Source organism: Lagenorhynchus albirostris, chromosome 8, assembly GCF_949774975.1.
Source record: "Lagenorhynchus albirostris chromosome 8, mLagAlb1.1, whole genome shotgun sequence".
Lineage (NCBI taxonomy): Eukaryota > Metazoa > Chordata > Mammalia > Artiodactyla > Delphinidae > Lagenorhynchus > Lagenorhynchus albirostris.
In genome coordinates, this window is record NC_083102.1 from 89718102 (window position 1) to 89735592 (window position 17491).

At 45.9% G+C, this 17491-nt stretch overlaps 1 protein-coding gene across 2 annotated transcripts in view; it reads right to left on the minus strand.

Annotated features, from left to right (window-relative positions):
* The window catches only part of COG5 (component of oligomeric golgi complex 5), a 283326-nt gene that overhangs the window by 5221 nt on the left and 260614 nt on the right, over nucleotides 1–17491 (minus strand). For both annotated transcript variants that reach the window (XM_060157278.1, XM_060157277.1), the window contains exons 19-21: nucleotides 13866–13942; nucleotides 3807–3933; nucleotides 3053–3132 (exon numbers count right to left, since the gene is read on the minus strand). In XM_060157278.1, the coding sequence (XP_060013261.1) occupies nucleotides 3053–3132; nucleotides 3807–3933; nucleotides 13866–13942 (284 nt within the window). The remainder of the gene's footprint in view (nucleotides 1–3052; nucleotides 3133–3806; nucleotides 3934–13865; nucleotides 13943–17491) is intronic.

The window sequence follows — 17491 nt, forward strand, 5'->3', positions numbered from 1 at the left end:
GGGAGGAGATGAGTCTACAAGGTTTGCCCCCAAAGCTAAAACAAATTTACTGACATTTAAAGGGCAATACTCACCCTAGGTTTATCTATAGGGGCAAGAAATTCATCCAGTGGTGCTTCAGTATGCAGGGATGAAATCAGTTTTGCAATGACAGGTAAGAAAGGACGTTCTCTAGGACAGAGCTTCCTGCTTTGTTAGCAGCCTGGGCCGGAGCAGGAGCACAGGGTTTGGAGCCCCCGAGGAGGGCTTCATTCCCTGCTCAGGACCGAAGGCTCTGGTATCAGCCATGCGTGGCGTGATGCGCAGGCCTGATTCAAAAAGCTTGACAGCATTTCTGAGCATGGTTTTCAGTTGCTAAATATAGGCTCAGCAACAGCACTGCCGATGAAATCACTCGGGAGACATTTTTAAAAAGAAGCAAAAGGAAGCAGATTTGTGATGTGCCCACAGCAGGACAACTGTTGTAGATGAGCTCAGTCCAACTTGGTAGAGGACAAAGGTGCGCCCTGTTCCATCAACTGAGCCCTGCGCACTCCTGTACTAGCCAGTGGGCTGCAGCTGGCGAGTCAACGGGACTCGGGGAGGGCACCGCAAAGCCCCACACCAGCCCGGGCGGAGTCCCCCGTCCACACCTGGGGCCTCTTCTGAGGGCCGTTTAACCAGACGCCGCACTGACGGTGACAGCTTCACCACGCGTCCCACCCCACTCCTCGCTCAGATACTCAGAGCTGAGAGGACAAGCGGCCAGCACGGAAGAAGAGCAGGGGCGCGGGCCACCCTCCTCTTTATCCACTGGCAGGGCCGGGCGCTCCCCCTGGGCGCCAGTCGCCACACTTGAGGACTCGGCGCCGCTCCCGGATCTGGCGGGCTGAGGCTTCCTCCACAACCCCCACAGCTTCCTTCCTCGGCGGCAGGGGGAGTGGAGTGGGGTGGGCTCGCACTTGGCGACTGTGCTGTGAAGCCCCAGCTGTGCTGCGGGGAGCCGCGGGCCACTTTAAGAAATCCCAATGCTGGCTCCCAGGGAGATTCCGAGGCAGTCAGGGTGTGGCCTTGACACGTGGATTTTTCAAAGCTCTGTAAGTGACTCTTGGGTGCAAACACAGCCGAGAACCACTTCAGCACACGAGCCCCAGGCTGGCTCTGGAGAACCCAACTCATCCCCTGCTCTTAGACTCAAGCAAAGGCTGGTTTGGTGCCCTGGTCCCCAGGCTAAGAGCATTAGGGTCCCTTGGAAGAGTCCAGAACGGCTTCCAAAGTGATTTAAGAGGTACAACTGCCTGGCTTTGGAGAATGAGGGTGACAGAGGAGTTGAATGATGGCTTAAAGGTTTTCTAGCTTGGCTGGATATAGGTGACAGTGACACCCCAACCAAGACAGGGAGTCTACATCGACAGAGGAATGGATAAATAAGATGTGGTACATATATACAATGGAATATTACTCAGCCATTATAAAGAATGAAATAATGCAATTTACAACAACATGGATGGACCCAGAGATTGTCATACTGAGTGAAGTAAATCAGACAGAGAAAGAGAAATATCGTATGACATCCCTTATATGCAGAATCTAAAAAAAAATGATACAAATGAACTTATTTACAAAACAGAAGCAGACTCACAGACTTAAGAGAATGAACTTATGGTTACGGGGCTGGCAGGGGAAGGATGGGGGGATATTTAGGGAGTTTGGGATCGACATGTACACACTGCTATATTCAAAACAGATAACCAACAAGGACCTACTATATAGCACAGGGAACTCTGCTCAATGTTATGTGGCAGCCTGGATGGGAGGGGAGTTTTGGGGGAGAATGGATACATGTCAATGTATGGCTGAGTCCCTTTACTGTGCACCTGAAACTATCACAACATTGTTAATTGGCTATGCTCCAATATAAAATAAAAAGTTTACAAAAAAAAAAAGTGAGTCTAAGAGAATGAGCAGGTTTGAAAGGAAAGATGATTTACTTTCAGCATTTTGGGGTTGAGATTTCTGTGGGGCTTTGAGTGATGACATGTGACAGCAAGTTCGCTGGCCTGAGGCCCTGGGCAACCAAGATGAACCACAGACCCGGAGCCACAGGACAGAAGAGGTCACTAGAGTCATGGGTCTGGGTGAGCTCACCTGGGGACCAAAGTACAGATCGAACGTGAAGGGAAAAGAGCCAGGAACACACTGTGGGAAATGATGGCCTTTAAGGAGTGGACAGAAGAAGACAGTTCAGCAAACGAGACTGAGGGAAAATATGGCCACAGAGATGAGAAGAGAAACAGATGACGGAGGTGCCATGGAAGATCCAAGAAGGCAGGGCCTGTCTTGGTTTGCTTTGTGTCCTCAGGGCCTGGCACATGGTGAGTATCAATAAAAATAAGTGGAATCGGTCAGCTGATGAGCAGTTTCAAGAAGGAAGTGGTGGTCACTTCTAGCTAAAGCTGCAGAATGATAAAGTGAGAACAGAAACATCTGCATTTGGTGGCTAAGAGGTCTCTGGAGATTCTGGTGAGGGAAATTTCAAAGGAGAGTGCTGATGGAAGAGAGATGCTTAGTAAGCCGTACGGGACAGTGCAAGCATCCCACCCTGGGCATGGCGGGGGTGTACGGGGGGTGGTGGGTGTGTCTGCATGTGTGCGCACACGTGCATAAACACACCTGAGAGGCACTAGGCTGCTGGGTGTCCTTGTTTTCTACTAATAACAGTATCACGTTTACTCCCATCTGCGTTCCACGACTTCAGTAACTGCCCCACATGGAAATGAAGCAGAAAATGGAGCCAAGGCAAGGAATCGCTTCATAGTTGAGGTTGGTTTTCAAAACAGAAGCGCATGGTTCTTAGGGTTGCATCAGGCATGGGACAGCACAAGAGGGGATGTGGAGGACACGGAAAGCAAAACCTGACATGCCCCCCAGCAATGCGCCCCGGCAGCACTCCAGCAGGTGAGGCGCCTGCCCCGGGGGAGCACAACGTGCACACGCCCGCCGGGGCCCTCTCCTTCCTCCTCCCCTACATCCCCCACGCCCTGGGCGGTGCCCCTGCAGCGCACAGCTCTACCTGATGAGGAGGAGCCTGTCCTTTTCAGAGGGATGGTCATCCAGCCACTGGGAGAAGCGTGCGTGGGACCACTCGGCCCTCTGCAGGGTGGAAACACAATCAGAGGAGAGAGGGTGAATCCCATCCTGCGACAGCACGTGCGGGTTCAGAGAGGATCGCAGGGATTCCCGGGGTCAAATGACGCCAGACACCTGCCCGAAGGCAGGCGGCACAGCCCCTGGGGCACCTTCCTGACTCCCAAAGAGCCTTTTGGGTTTGCCAATTGAAGGTAGGTCAGAAAAGTAAATGGAGCCTCCGTCAAAAAAGCTTTATGGGGCTTCCCTGGTGGCGCAGTAGTTGGGAGCCCGCCTGCCGATGCAGGGAACGCGGGTTCGTGCCCCGGTCTGGGAAGATCCCACATGCCGCGGAGCAGCTGGGCCCGTGAGCCATGGCTGCTGAGCCTGCACGTCCGGAGCCTGTGCTCCGCAACGGGAGAGGCCACAGCAGTGAGAGGCCCGCGTACGGCAAAAAAAAAAAAAAAAAAGCTTTACGAACATAAATTACTCGTGTCACTATTATTTAAAGGGCTAATTCTAGATGCAGCAGGCAATTTTTACACTGCTGAGAAAGTAGGGGCTGGGCAGTGGGACTCTTTCTTCCTTCCTTAGGCATTTGCTGCCAGGACAGGAATCCGTGATTACGTAAGGCAGGAGAAGGTCGGGCACCTTCAGTTGGGGGGAGGGGGGCGGCAGCGGCACATTCTTCACTTCCTTACCTGGAAGGGGGATCTCAGCTCAGGGGGTGCTCTTGTGAACAAAAACTGGATAATGATGCTGAATGGAATAATGTCCCCCAGTGCAGGGCTACTGGCCACGTGTTCACTTGTCTGGAAGAGCAGTGGTCTAAAAGAGGGAAACGCAGAAGTTATGTAATGCTATTCGATACAGAAAGAGGTGACTTGGTAGAAGAATCACAATAGCGTACTAGCAGAATATAACCGCACAGTAGCGTAACAGCATAATACGCAGTGGAAGAATGAGTAACAGCAGTCTTCCTACACTGGCTAATTCCTAACCATTTCTTAACCCCGTTTAGCCGGGAGACACACACACCCACCCCACACTCTGGCAGGTGGACCTGCCCTTCAGCTCCTTCCTTGACCCCCAGCTCACTGCCTTTGGGTCTGACTTTACTTCAAGGTGACTCAGCAAAATCCCCTCTTAGAGCTCATCTGATGAACAGGCTAAAATCAAAGCATTTAGCTGAAGCTGTCAAGTAGTTGTAACTAATAGGTTTGGTCAAAATTTTCAGTTTTTATTTTATATAAAATCCTTCCTTGGGCTATAATCTACTGTGGATAAATTCAAAATTTCAATAAATTCAAAATTCAGTTTTCTATACAACTTTTCAAAGGGCAATTACGTCCTTGTATATACAAAATTATTACCTCACACTGACCATCCCTCCCTCCTGACACACTGTGTGTCTGGGCGTCACCATCCACGAAGGGCCTCCCTCATTTTACTGTACTTCACAGATTTGGTGTTTTTTACCAAACTGAAGGTTTATGGCAACACTGTATTGTTAGATGATGGTTAGCATTTTTAGCAATAAAGTATTTTTAATTAAGATACGTACAATTTTTTAGACATAATGCTACTACATACTTAATAAACTATAGTATAAACGTAACTTTTATATGCACTGGGAAACAAAACAATTTGTGTGGCTGGCTTTACTGTGACAGTTGCTTTACGGCAGTGGTCTGGAACCGAACCCGTAATATGTCCGGGGTACCCCTGCATTTTACAGGAGCCTGCAGGAAAATCTATCCCGTTACCCAACCACCTACCCCCTTGTCAAAGGCTGGCAAAAATAATTTGAAACTTTTACTGACTCTTCCTTGGCTTTGGGCTCTGATGGATAAGAGTTAAGTAAAGGCCAAGCTGTAGAGGCTGAATCTCAAGACGAAAGATGGCAGCAACATCTCCTGACTCAGCAGCGATTCTGAAGTATGTAAAATAGCTCTGTACCTGGGCTCTTTCTTCACCCCACGTAATTTACTCCAATCTACAGCTGAAGGCCTGGACGAACCAGAGACACAGCTTCTTCACCACACTGATGATACACTCAAGAGTCAGCAGTGCTCTCAAAAGATAGTTGGTTCTGGTTGATCCAGAATATATTGGAAGAAATGTCTTTATAGTAGCTATTCTCTAAAATTTCTCCCTGGTAGGGATTTTTCTAATTTCAACTGTTTTGTAAAACAACATTATTCTATAATTTATTGTCTTTAACTACTGTGGAAACTTTTTAGTTCATCTGTGTTGCCTGTCTCCAGACTTCCACAAAGCTCTGAACCAGGTCCTCCGTGGGAGCAGGGCTAGGGTCTTCCCACAGCTGTGGGTGGTACACTTGCCTTGAACACTTCCAAGGGCAGTCAGCTCACAGAGCTCCACGCTGCAGAGCCTTAGGCAATGAGTCCAGCACCTACTCGGGTATGAAAACGTTGCTGAGGGAATTCTGGTTTTCCTGGAGGCATCCCTGTCTAAGTCCTTCTCTGTGTGTCGAAGACCCTGTCTCCATCTAGGCAAAGCTCCTAGTTTTAACAGCAGCAGCAACGGCTACCACACAGAACACTTATTTAAAGCTTTAGAAACGTGAACTCATTTATTCCTCCAAACGACCCTATGAGGTAGGCACGGTTACATCCCCATTTTACAGACAGGTAAACTGAGAGGAAGAGAAATCAAGTAAAAGCTAGGAAAGGGCAGAACACAGACTCAAACCTGTGCAGCCTGGCTCTTCATTTTGTCAGGCAGCCTCTTTTAGGATATCAACTGTAGCAACTACTCATCACGTTTTTAGAACAGATAGACTTATTCTCAGAGAGAAAAAAAGACCCCTGGAGAAAGTACAACTTCAAACTGTTAACAACTCCTATATGGTAACCTGAGCAAAGTAATGTTTCCAGGACACCGTTTGAAGGCCATGCAGTTATTATCTCTTTAGCTATCCCCAAATTCTCTCCATGGGTCAAGGACCTCCAGTCACCCACATAATTGAACCATATCATCACAGTCTCTCTTGGAATTATTTTCACCCGGCATGACCTGAAGTTCTTCGGGGGGTGGGGGGCGGCGATGAGCACTACGGTCTCAGAGGCCTCTGGAAGCTGACTCTGGGTGGGAGGGGAGGAAACTGTGCCCCAGCTCCACTTCCCGTAGCCTGGAGAACCCTTGTCCCAGCAGAGGAAGCTGAAACATCTCACAGCCCAAGGTCACCAGGTGCTGAGCAGCTGACATTCCCAGACTCAAAGCCAGCCTGGGGCCAAGCGCGTGTTTGAGCTGTAACAGGGCAAAGAGCCAGGGGGGAGGCGGCTCCTCCACTGGGTCACGGGCTCATCCTGCTGGCGCTCCTGAGAGGCCACCCTGAGGATGTGGGCAGACAGGGGAGCTTGTGCCTTCACTTCTCTCCCGGCTGCCCCTGGTCTGGTGAGAGTCCTCCCCTGCCCCAGTAAAGCCCAATCTTTGCCTACAGCATGTGACATGGTAGGATTCATCCTGAACCCTAGCTCATGACATGAGGAGACCCGGGGGGCAGAGGCCAGTCCTGTATGACAGTCCTCCACTTACTGAAGGGCAGCCACATGGAATCCTTTCTGCCTCTATGACAAAAAGATGACCAAGAATTTTGGTCCCCACTCTCTCTCAGTACTCCCTATATGAAGTCCCACGTACAAATGCTTTAGAATTAAGTACTAAGAAACAATGAACTTTTTCCTAAGAATTGATATACTTCCTTCCTCCCAAAAGTGAGAATTACATAGGTGATTCTGTTCCTCTTTTATCTTTGGCTTCAGGAAGTTTAAAGTCAAATTTGAAACTTATCTACCACAATTAAATTAGTTTTATGGTTTGAATATTTGTGTTTTTCTTTGTTTTCCTTCTATATTCTTGATGCAAACTGCAAACAATCCAAGGGCAGGAAGGGAAGAAGGATGAGAAAGGGAGAGGGAGGGAGACGGTGAGGGAGGAACGATCGGTAACGTGCCACGGCCGGCAGCCCAGCCGAGCCACACACGAGGCTGCTGACTGCAACACCTGCACAGGGCAGGCCTGATAGAAACCAGCTCACTTTGAAACAGCATCTTCTGGTCAATCACTTGTCCTTTTGGAGCTCTGAGTCACAGCTGTAATTTTTCTGCCAAGACCAAATCTTCCACTCTAGCCACTAACAGGACTGCCAAAAAAGCCACGGAAAGCACAACTGGATTTGATTTCGTATTATGCATCACTGACATAATTACCTGTAAACACTGAATGCAGACATTTTGTTTCCGGTGCTTGTTTTAAGAAGCTGAAAGAACACAGAATGAGAACCTCCCTTCTCCCTGATTCCAGGTGGAATCTGAAATACCGGCAAGTTCAAAAAATACATCACCATCTGAGGTGATAAAAGGAACAAAAAGAAATTCATTAAGTGTTACAAAACACAGATACCCCAAATGCCACAAAATCACTCTTAGAGAAAAATACTCTAAGTAGCAGTGTTTTTCAAGGTTAAACTTTACAGGCAGCTGGTATTTCTTTTTTAATTTATTTAATTAATTTATTTACTTTTGGCTGCGTTGGGTCTTTGTTGCTATGCCCGGGTTTTCTCTAGTTGCGGCGAGCAGGGGCTACTCTTCATTGCAGTTTGCAGGCTTCTCATCGCGGGGGCTTCTCTTGTTGCAGAGCACGGGCTCTAGGCGCGCAGGCTTCAGTAGCTGTGGCTCGCGGGCTCTAAGCGCAGCCTCAGTAGCTCTGGCGCATGGGCTTAGTTGCTCCGTGGCATGTGGGATCTTCCCGGACCAGGGCTCGAACCCGTGTCCCCTGCATTAGCAGGCGGATTCTTAACCACCGCGCCACCAGGGAAGTCCCCAGCTGGTAGTCTTAATTAATCAAGTATTAGATCCCATTAGAAAAAAACTGTACTTCTAGTAGATCTCCACATTTAAGTGATCCAGAGCTGTGTAGCTGTCAGTCTTCTGTTAAGGCCAATTACGGAGTGGAGCAAGACTCGAGTCCTGCTGTCCCGCGTCCACAGCCAGCATCCGGGGTTCCTGGGCTGCCTGCCGCCACCCGCACCGCAAAGCCCCTTTTGGTGAGGGCAGCCCAGACCACTGAGAATGTGCACTGAGACGCGGAATCAGCAGAGAAATGAGTGGGGCAGGAGGGGAGGACACGGGACTCCTCCCTGCACCGGACATAGTGAGGGCTTCGGAGAGATGGGAAGAGGCCCAGATATGGTGGCAGGAGGGACGGTGTGTGTCCCAGGAGAGAACGGAGCAGGAGGCTGATGACTGGGGGGTGAGTCAGGGCTCAGAGCAGAGAGTTGAGACGCCCCCCAGGTTCCTGTCTTGGAGTCTAAGGCTGTCAGTCCCAGGGGACCAGGACAGAAAGGAGGCAGGGGTTTCAAGCAGGCATTCTCTGAGAATAAAAGCCCACATTTGGTTCAAGCTTCCTGCAGCATCTCCCGGAAGGCTGTCTGCAGCAGAAGATGGGAGATGAGCGGCATTTCAGAGCAGGAGGTCACCGCCAAAGTGGGAGTTTAGATTCTCTTTAACACTCTCTGACTTCTCCTGGATGAATCATATAAGTGTGCACATATTGCTCTAGGACCCTCTGGAGTGCAAACAAGCACAGACTTCTGGGATAAGACGCGGGGCTCGGTGGTTGCGAGCACAGGCAGTCCTGGGTCTGAAATGCAGCCCTGCGGCTCACACACAGTTCTCACATGTGCAGCCCCCAAAGCTTACACCCCTCAGCCTTGACTGCTGCCTGGGAGTTGTCCCTAACTCTCATCTATTGTGGTGAGGGTGGAAGGAGAAAGTACCAGGACACCGCTCACTCAGCACAGGCTTAGCATATAATAATCAAACAATGACTGTTAGAATAAAAACGACAACAAATGAACTATCCAGTCCTCCACATTTACCCGGCTGCTCCTAGCACTGCCGAAGGATTGGCAGGCAGCAAAGCGAAGCAAACCCCAGACGTGGCTGCCTTCTGTCTTCAACGCTGACGTCAGAAACTTGGAATTAAGAATCCAGAAACCTTGGGGAAATCGTGATTGCAGAGGATGGACTGAGTGGAAAGAAGGAACAGAACACATCTGGGGCTGGAAGTGCTCGTCACGGAGGCTGCAGAGACGGCCACCGTCAGGTCTGCAGACCCGCAGGCAGGGACCTGCGCGGAACCTCAAGTGGCAGATGATCACGGAAGTAACTGCAGACACGGGAACCTTCACCACGCCTCCAACTGAAAACTGTTGACGTGAACACTACACTCTAGAGTTACTAATGCTCTTCCTTCTCCGGGCCCCTCATGCTAAGAGATCCATCAGAACACCCTTTATCTCCTGGCAGCTCTCAAGGCTCTTCCACTAAACCCAAGGAAGCTTCCAGCAGAGCAGGCTGTTCCCTGGGAGCAGGCCTGCCTGAAGGCAGGGTCTGTGTCCCGGGCGGTGAGAGGCCTGTGGCTCTTTCTGTCCTTTGTCTCACAACGATCTGCACTGACAGGCCCCTGGCCAGGTGGAGCAAAGGTAACCTCCCTCACGGACACCTCTTGGGGGACACCGTCATGCTGCGGAGGGGTGGACAGGGACAGCGCCTCCTGTGTCTTGTGTACAAACCACCCAGGGGCAAGTCCCTAATGTCGGCAGCTTTCTGAGGCAGCATTCGCTCCGGGGGAAAAGATTCCCGCTGCCTGGGAAATTCTCATGTAGACAGTAAAAGGTAAATGCCTGGAAGAGGCTTGCCAGCCTAATTAAAGAGTCCACTGACATTACGTCCAAGAGAAGTGCCCTGTGGCAGATGGCTGCCTGATGAGGGGAGGGTGCGCCTGCCAAAGCCAGGGTGTCTGGGGAGGGGGGAGGGGAGGCTGCACCGGGGTCTGGGCTGGAGACGCCCTGCCTGGCACCGTCACCCTCCCTTGCACTGGGCCTGCTGCCCCCTCCTGCAGCCCCTGCCTCTAAATCTGCTGGGCTTTTGGTAGTTTGGCTGCCTGTTTTTCTCGCCCCCCGACCCTTACCGTATAACGTTTTAGTATATTTTATATTATTTTTAGGCTCCCTTGTTATTTTTAAATGGATGAAACACTGCAAGAGGGATTGTTAAATATATCTGTTGACTTTTCTAACTACAAATATAAAACAACCAAAGCAAAAAGTTTCAATAATATAGGAAACCTCTAAAGGAAAAATCACTAGTAACAATGCTACTCTCCCAAGGTAACATTTTGATGTTTAGCCTTGATTTTTCCTCTCCAAACACACATGCTATTATTTTAAAAATAGTAGGGATCTATACCATATATACTGTTCAGTAGCCTTTTTCATTTCGTGATGCATTAGGAAGTATTTTTCATATTCTTAGATATTAACTAACAACATAACTTGTTAACGGCTGCATATATTTGATCCTATGAATGTGGCATGTTTTATTTAGCCAATCTCCTACTGACTGCCACTGCGCTGGTGCTGATGTGACTCGGAACCTTTAGGGAGGAGACCCATGAACAAGAGCCCAGGTCAATTACGTACACGACCACTGGACGCCGCCTTTTCCTTGTCACAGCACACAGCACGGACGGCAGGGTTCACGAGAATGGGCCCTGCCCCAGCAACTGCTCAGGACTAATTTTAGAGAAGAGACAGATGTCTTCACAAGTTTTTGCAGGTAGCAAATAAAGTGCCTAGAACTGGGTTACTAGAATAAAGACGACTCTGTATTGACTCACTCCCCTCTAGGAAGGGACTCTGTAGGACCTCCACATGGGGAAGCTGTCCTAAGTCAATCACGACAACTGCAGAGAAGCTGGCGGAGCCGGGGCCTTTCCTGGACATGTATACAGGCAGAGGCAGGGGCACTGACATCCCTTTTCTCCAAAGATGGGACCTGAAACCTTCTTTTCAGACTAGGGCTAGATTTGAACCCCAGAATATACTACGCTTTCATTTTATTTCCTGATCCACTTAATCTTAAAATCTTTTATCATATGGTGTCCAAGACCTCTCAAACAACTGAGAAAGCTCTAGAATCAATCTGAGAGATTTCTGTACATTCAATATATCTTTAGGAATATACTGATAGATATAAATCTCTGTTAGAATTTTTCACTGAATTCAAGATATGGAGAAGTCTTCATAGGCAAAGTACAATTACTCTTATTACGTATGTGCCAAGGCCTTAGGAGCTGAGGGGTGTGCTGGAGGAAGCTCAGGGCTACCAGAATCCCAGGAGAAAAGGGCATAAATCTTTATAGATGGAGAAAGGGACAAAACTCAGCTCCTATCACTAGAGCAGCTGAAGTTCAACAATAGAGGGCCCTGTGAAAAAGGTGAGAAACCATGGGATGCAAAACATTAGTGGGTCATGAAACCAATTAAATGGGTTAAAATAACCAACCAAATGAAAAATGTCACAGAATATCACATGAAGTGAGAGTAACTACTGTTTCATGGCACACGTGTGTGTGCGTGTGTGTGTGCCTGGGTTTGAGTGTACTTGCATGCAAGTATATGCCAGATGGTAACATAAAATCTCTCTTAATGTGAGTCAGGGTCAAACTTCGGAAACACATCTAGATTGACCATTGCCCCATGAGACAAGCTATAAAAAACATAGGATTTTGAGCCTCCCTGGTGGCGCAGTGGTTGAGAGTCCGCCTGCCAATGCAGAGGACACGGGTTCGTGCCCCGGTCCGGGAAGATCCCACATGCCGCGAAGCAGCTGGGCCTGTGAGCCATGGCCGCTGAGCCTGCGCGTCCGGAGCCTGTGCTCCGCAACGGGAGAGGCCACAACAGTGAGAGGCCCGCGTAACGCGAAAAAAAACCAAAAAAAAAACCCCATAGGATTTAAAAAAATTATACACTAACCAATCATTAATTTTTTATTCCATAAATAGATACTAGAAGGTGTCACTACTATTCAAACTATAAACGCTCCTTTAAAGAGTCCTTCTTTCATGTGAAAACTGGGAGGGTTGACAGAAAATCTTAAATGAATTAAAACAGAACTGTTCTTATGTGAAACCTTAGAATGTGTATCGCCATACTGTGACACAACTTTAAAAGCACTTGGATAAAGGCCGTCTTGCCTCAGCAAATAAGATAAGCACTATTTTAATACATACATGTGGAATAAACAACTAAACATGGGAGCCAGCACTATCAAAAATAATAGTCTAATCTTAAAATAGCAAATCCCTAATCACAGCTTTTCCCATGCCTTTTAAAATACCTAATTGGTTGATATCCCTCAACATGCTAAGATTCTGTTACTCAGGGCAACCGGGATTGCCGTGTTACCATCATACTCAAAGTAAGTGATTTTACAGGAGTTTTACTAAGGTTATTTTTATGGTACATACAGATGACTGGTGGATCGGGTACTCAGTATCTCTTAATCTTTCGACTTGTCCATATTTGGTAGTGCCAAACCCTAAGGCTTTTTTTAAATACTTTATAAAAGGTCTGAGCTAATCCAAAGAAGGTAGCTGAAAACACTTGTGATCCCACTTTAAGTTTTTTTGAAATCCAACTCAGATGGGCATCTGAGAAAAATATTTCAGGCTCTTGTGTTGCCATTAAAAAAAATCACTGCCAATTACTCACAGGCAAAGTAAAGGATAAGCCTTCCCTTTCAATCAAAAACCTTGGGTTCATTACACTTGAATTTTCTACCAAAAGCCTGGATGACACAAGAGAGTGAAGTAATCTTTTAAAGAACATACTGCTTATTGATTACTCTAGTTTCTGGTACTGAGTCCGTTTATAGAAAGCCACATGCCTGGACTCTCTTAACCTATCTTTATAAAGAAAGATTCAAAAACCATTATGCTTTTGGATATTATGGAGAGCTGATATCAAGGTTTCCCATCTGGTATGCTGTGGTCAGAAAATGGTCATAAGTATTATGTTGATCCCCTTGGCCCTCAGGGTTGGTCATCGTTTTATATGTATATATTTTCTATGTGTGCCACGATGTGAAAAAGTTTGGCTTACTGAATAAACAGCCGTACGAACATCTTTTTATCTTCTAAACATCTTTTTATCTTCTAAAATCTGATACTTAAGACCTAGTCATTAAGCTATTCAAGTCTTTAAAATCTGAGTTGGTAAAAGGTCTATCTAAGCATTCAGCACTGAAAATGATTTTCCTGTTCAATTGGTATATTCTTAGATTATGAGTTTGAATTAACTCATTGTTTTTCTTTTTGAACTGGTTTCAAGTAAGCTCAATCCCAAATTTTGTGCTCAATTGCATTAGCCATCTTTAGCCTAAATTATCTACTACATTTACAGTCATTCCCCGCATTTCACCGCTAAACTCAGTTCTTCTAATACTCTAATAGTTTTGTTAGGGAATACAACTTATGACCTTTTTAGAAGTAAACTGGATTGGAAATGATAAATGAACCAGTAATACTTTCAGAAAAAGACATCTATAAATTATGAACTGCCTTGTATTACTACTCAATATATTTCTGTAAGAATGGAGAGTAAAAAATAAATAAATCCCCCTAGAAAGAGCATAATAAAAAATTTACCAGCTCAATCTTATGAACTGCAACTCAAAACTAGCACATACACAGACATACATACATACACTAGTCATCGCATATAGCACTATATAAATTTCTGGTTTGAAGAATAACTTTCAAATGCCACTGCTGTACATCACAAAATGGTTGAATAATGGCAATTTCATACAGATGGACATGAACAGGGGAGGATTTATCTGCTAACAGGATATGGCTATATTAACAGCGAAAACAGAATTATGTCTCACCTGAATGATCTCAGCATTCGATAGGACTTTCCTAAGTCAGATACTCTTCTGCAGAACGGACCCACAGCCAACTCCATCTGAAATATTAAAAGATATCCCCAGCTTTTTACATCAGAATCTTGAAGTGAACTGGGGACACACTTGGATCACAGAAGGTTGTAGCTTGCAGTAAACTTAAATTTTATCTTCACTGTGAGGCAGGTTTTGAAAGTCAAATTTATTAAAAGGCAAGAGCTTAGATAACTTCTGCATTTATTTACTAAAGAGGCATAATTCCTTCAAGAAAAGAAAAGCATTTTTTGTTATGTAAGAGGAGAAAGTTTAGATTGTTTTTCTCCACTGAAAAATCAGAAAAAGGAAGGTTTTCAAGCCTGCCTCTGTGGCTATACTTTAAGCAGACATCACGAGCCTTTGTACATTAACATAAATGATGTCCGTTTTCACCAGGCTGGCTCAGGGGGTTAAAAGCACTGACTCTAGAGGCAGCGCACTTGTGTCAGAATTTCTGCTCTACAACGACTAGTTGTGTGGCCCTGGACTTAACCTCTTTACGTTCCAACTTCCTCATCTGTCAAATGAAGGTAATGCCTATCGTAAAATTATGCAAGTAAAATAGATAATTTCACAAAGCACTATGCGCACAGCATATAGTAAGTGCTTGTTAAATGTCAGCACTTATTATCAGTATTTTAAAAACTTCCCCCTTTTAAACGTTAGTGAATTAATTTGTTTCCTGACTGAAGAACTTAGCAACTACTACTTTCACTTCTCTTTATTTTCCTCCTTTGACTGGAAATTTTGTCATTAATTGAGTTTTAGGCTACCTGTTCTTTATGCACCAAGCGCATATGCAAAATTTTTGCATATGTGGTACTCAGATGATAAACCATCTCTCTATACTCGCTATAAACAGGACCCTGGTAAAGAATAATTTAGAAAATGACTGAGAAAAGGCTGCTCCCTGGTAAATCAACATCTTTCTTCAGGAAAAACATATGAAAGAAAAATGGGGTTTCTGTCTTGCTGGCCATCTTTCTGAAAAACTGTTCAAATCTCCTTGACGTTGGAAGACCATGGAGACCTAATCACTCACTCATTTGAGAAACATTTTTGACTCCAGGCACCAAGCTAGACACGGGGATGAGAAGAAGATGAATTAGATGGTCTTGCCTCTGAGGAGCTCTCTCCAATTTATCAAAGAAGGGAATAAATATTTATTTAAACAATGTAATTTTTATTCATCTAAATTTGAAGAGAGGTATGTGTGTGTATACATAGACACACATACACACATACTGATTACTATTAAGAGAAATGACAAGTGTGAAAGCAAATGTACGAACTGAGTGTCGGGGAGAATTGCAGGGCAGCTTGCTTTCTTCAGATGTCTCAAGGGTGAGTTGTGACTGGTGAATTTCTCTCCTAGCATACAGAAGACACAGTATATACCCTGTAGGTTCTAGAGGGAAACCAACCTCACATGATTAGCAAACTCTCTAAAATATAAAAGAATAAGTAAATAAAAAGAGAAATCTGAGGAAGAAAAGTCAGACTCTTGCCAACAATGCAAAGGAGAGCGGCCTTGACCCAGTGTTCTCGAAGACACTGAGTGATGGGCTGTTCCTTGGGACCTGTTTATTCATTCAATGGGAGTTTCTGGTTTCCTACAGAATGTGGCATTTATTTTACAGTCAGCGCAAAGTACAAATGTGGTATCATGTACCTATGACTGTGTGTGTGTCTGTGCATGTGTGCATATAATGGTATCTTACACACTGAAATTATGAAGTATTTTTCATGAAATGTTTTTGTCAATTTTTTTTCAGTTACCCTAGTGGGCTTCATCATTTTCAAAGATTAAACCAAACAACCTTTGCCTTAGCACTTGAGCAAGATTGAATGTTAAAACAAATAAGTGGCTAGGAAAAAATTACGGTATGAGAGAATATGACCTCGAATGGCTGGGTCACCTATGATGACTGCAGATTTCTATGCCATAGGACAATTTCAAAACGTTAAATGTTCAAAATAAATTTTGCATCCATCAAGGACCTCTAGGGTACTAAAAACCATCTTCTTCTGCCAGGGTTCCATTAAACAATAAAGGCCATGTTTCTGAAGGGCAGGAATGTTCCTTTTAGAGGAGGTGACTCTGCAATTAGCTGTGGATACAAAAATGGCATCTGCAACCGCCTCTCTCCAGCTCCCCTGTTTGGAGGGATGAACAGTCAGCTGCAGGCGTGGTGAACTAATTACATAGCTGCTCCGTGCCCACCGCAGACATTTGGTTAACCACAGGGCATCTATGGATACTCCCAGGGCATTCCTGCCCTGATACTGTTCAGGAGAAAAGGCAATAGGAATTAGAATCTTGATTATCTGGGGTTCTTCCCTAAATTTATATTTCCAGGCAAAAAGCAAAATAGATATAAATGTATAGTATTTAAAGGGCACCAGAAATAAAGAGAAACTGCTCAGAGTGCCACTGAGTAAATGATTTAATGCCAATGTCAAAAGCCGTCCTTTCCCTCAGGAAAGAAACATAGTTGAGGGGCAGAGGGGAATGTGTGGTTCAGAGGGCAGTATGGACAAGTCCCCAGAGAGATTCTGAATCAGCAGAACCCCAGTGGCCTTGGACCAGCTTAGTACTTTACAAGCGCTGTGTGATTAGTGTAAACACAGAGACCATGTGGTCACAGTAGGGAATTAATTACCAGGAGGAAAGCGCCTCATGCCCGTGACCTGATTCCTAGGGGGTGTGCGTTGGGCACCTCCCTCATCGTGAGCCCCCCCAGATGGCTCCCTGCAAATACATACTCTTTCACCTGTGCAATGCCGCCAGTGGGGAGAAGTTAGGATTCCTACAGAAATCTTTAAAACATAACACTATCTGTCTTTGCAACTGGACTTTATGCCAAATAATCAGTATTCCCAAACCTACCCTACTGGAATCTTCTGAGCTCTTTCTCTTTTTGTTATTTATGCCAGAAAAGCAGGCACTTTTATCACAAGAACTCTTTTCAAACCCACAGAGGATTTGTGTGGTCTTGATTCCAATGGCCTCAATGGCTTTGTTTAATTTTGAATACAAATTGGTAGAACTTTCAGTAATGAGGCAGCCAAAAGGCTTTCTAGTCCCAGGTGATGCCCGTCGTGGATATAAAGGTCAGGGCAATGCCATCTCAGGGTTTTGATTCACCCCAGAAAAATGCAACCAAGTACGAAACCCGAGGTACAATGCCACATAACTGCAGTTGTGGGAAGAAACCACATCAAATGAAACAAAAGCCCTCAATTCACTTTAATGTTTTTAAAATATGGGGGGAAGATATAACAGCTGGATAATACTTGCCAAAGCTACTGGTCACAACCATGACTGACTTCCGAAGTGCTGGCACCTGTCTTTCCTGCACCCACGACCCACAGGGCCACGGAAGCAGCCACAGAGTGAGTGGCACGAGCTTCTGAAACAGGGACACTATCCCGAAGTGAACCAAGGAATCAGCCCCACAGAGGCTGCAGCAACCAGTGTCACTGCCGGCCTGGAAAGTATATTTCTTAACATGGAGTAAGAAATGGAAAACAGAGGCTGTCCTGGAGCATAAGTTAGTAATAATGATTGATGA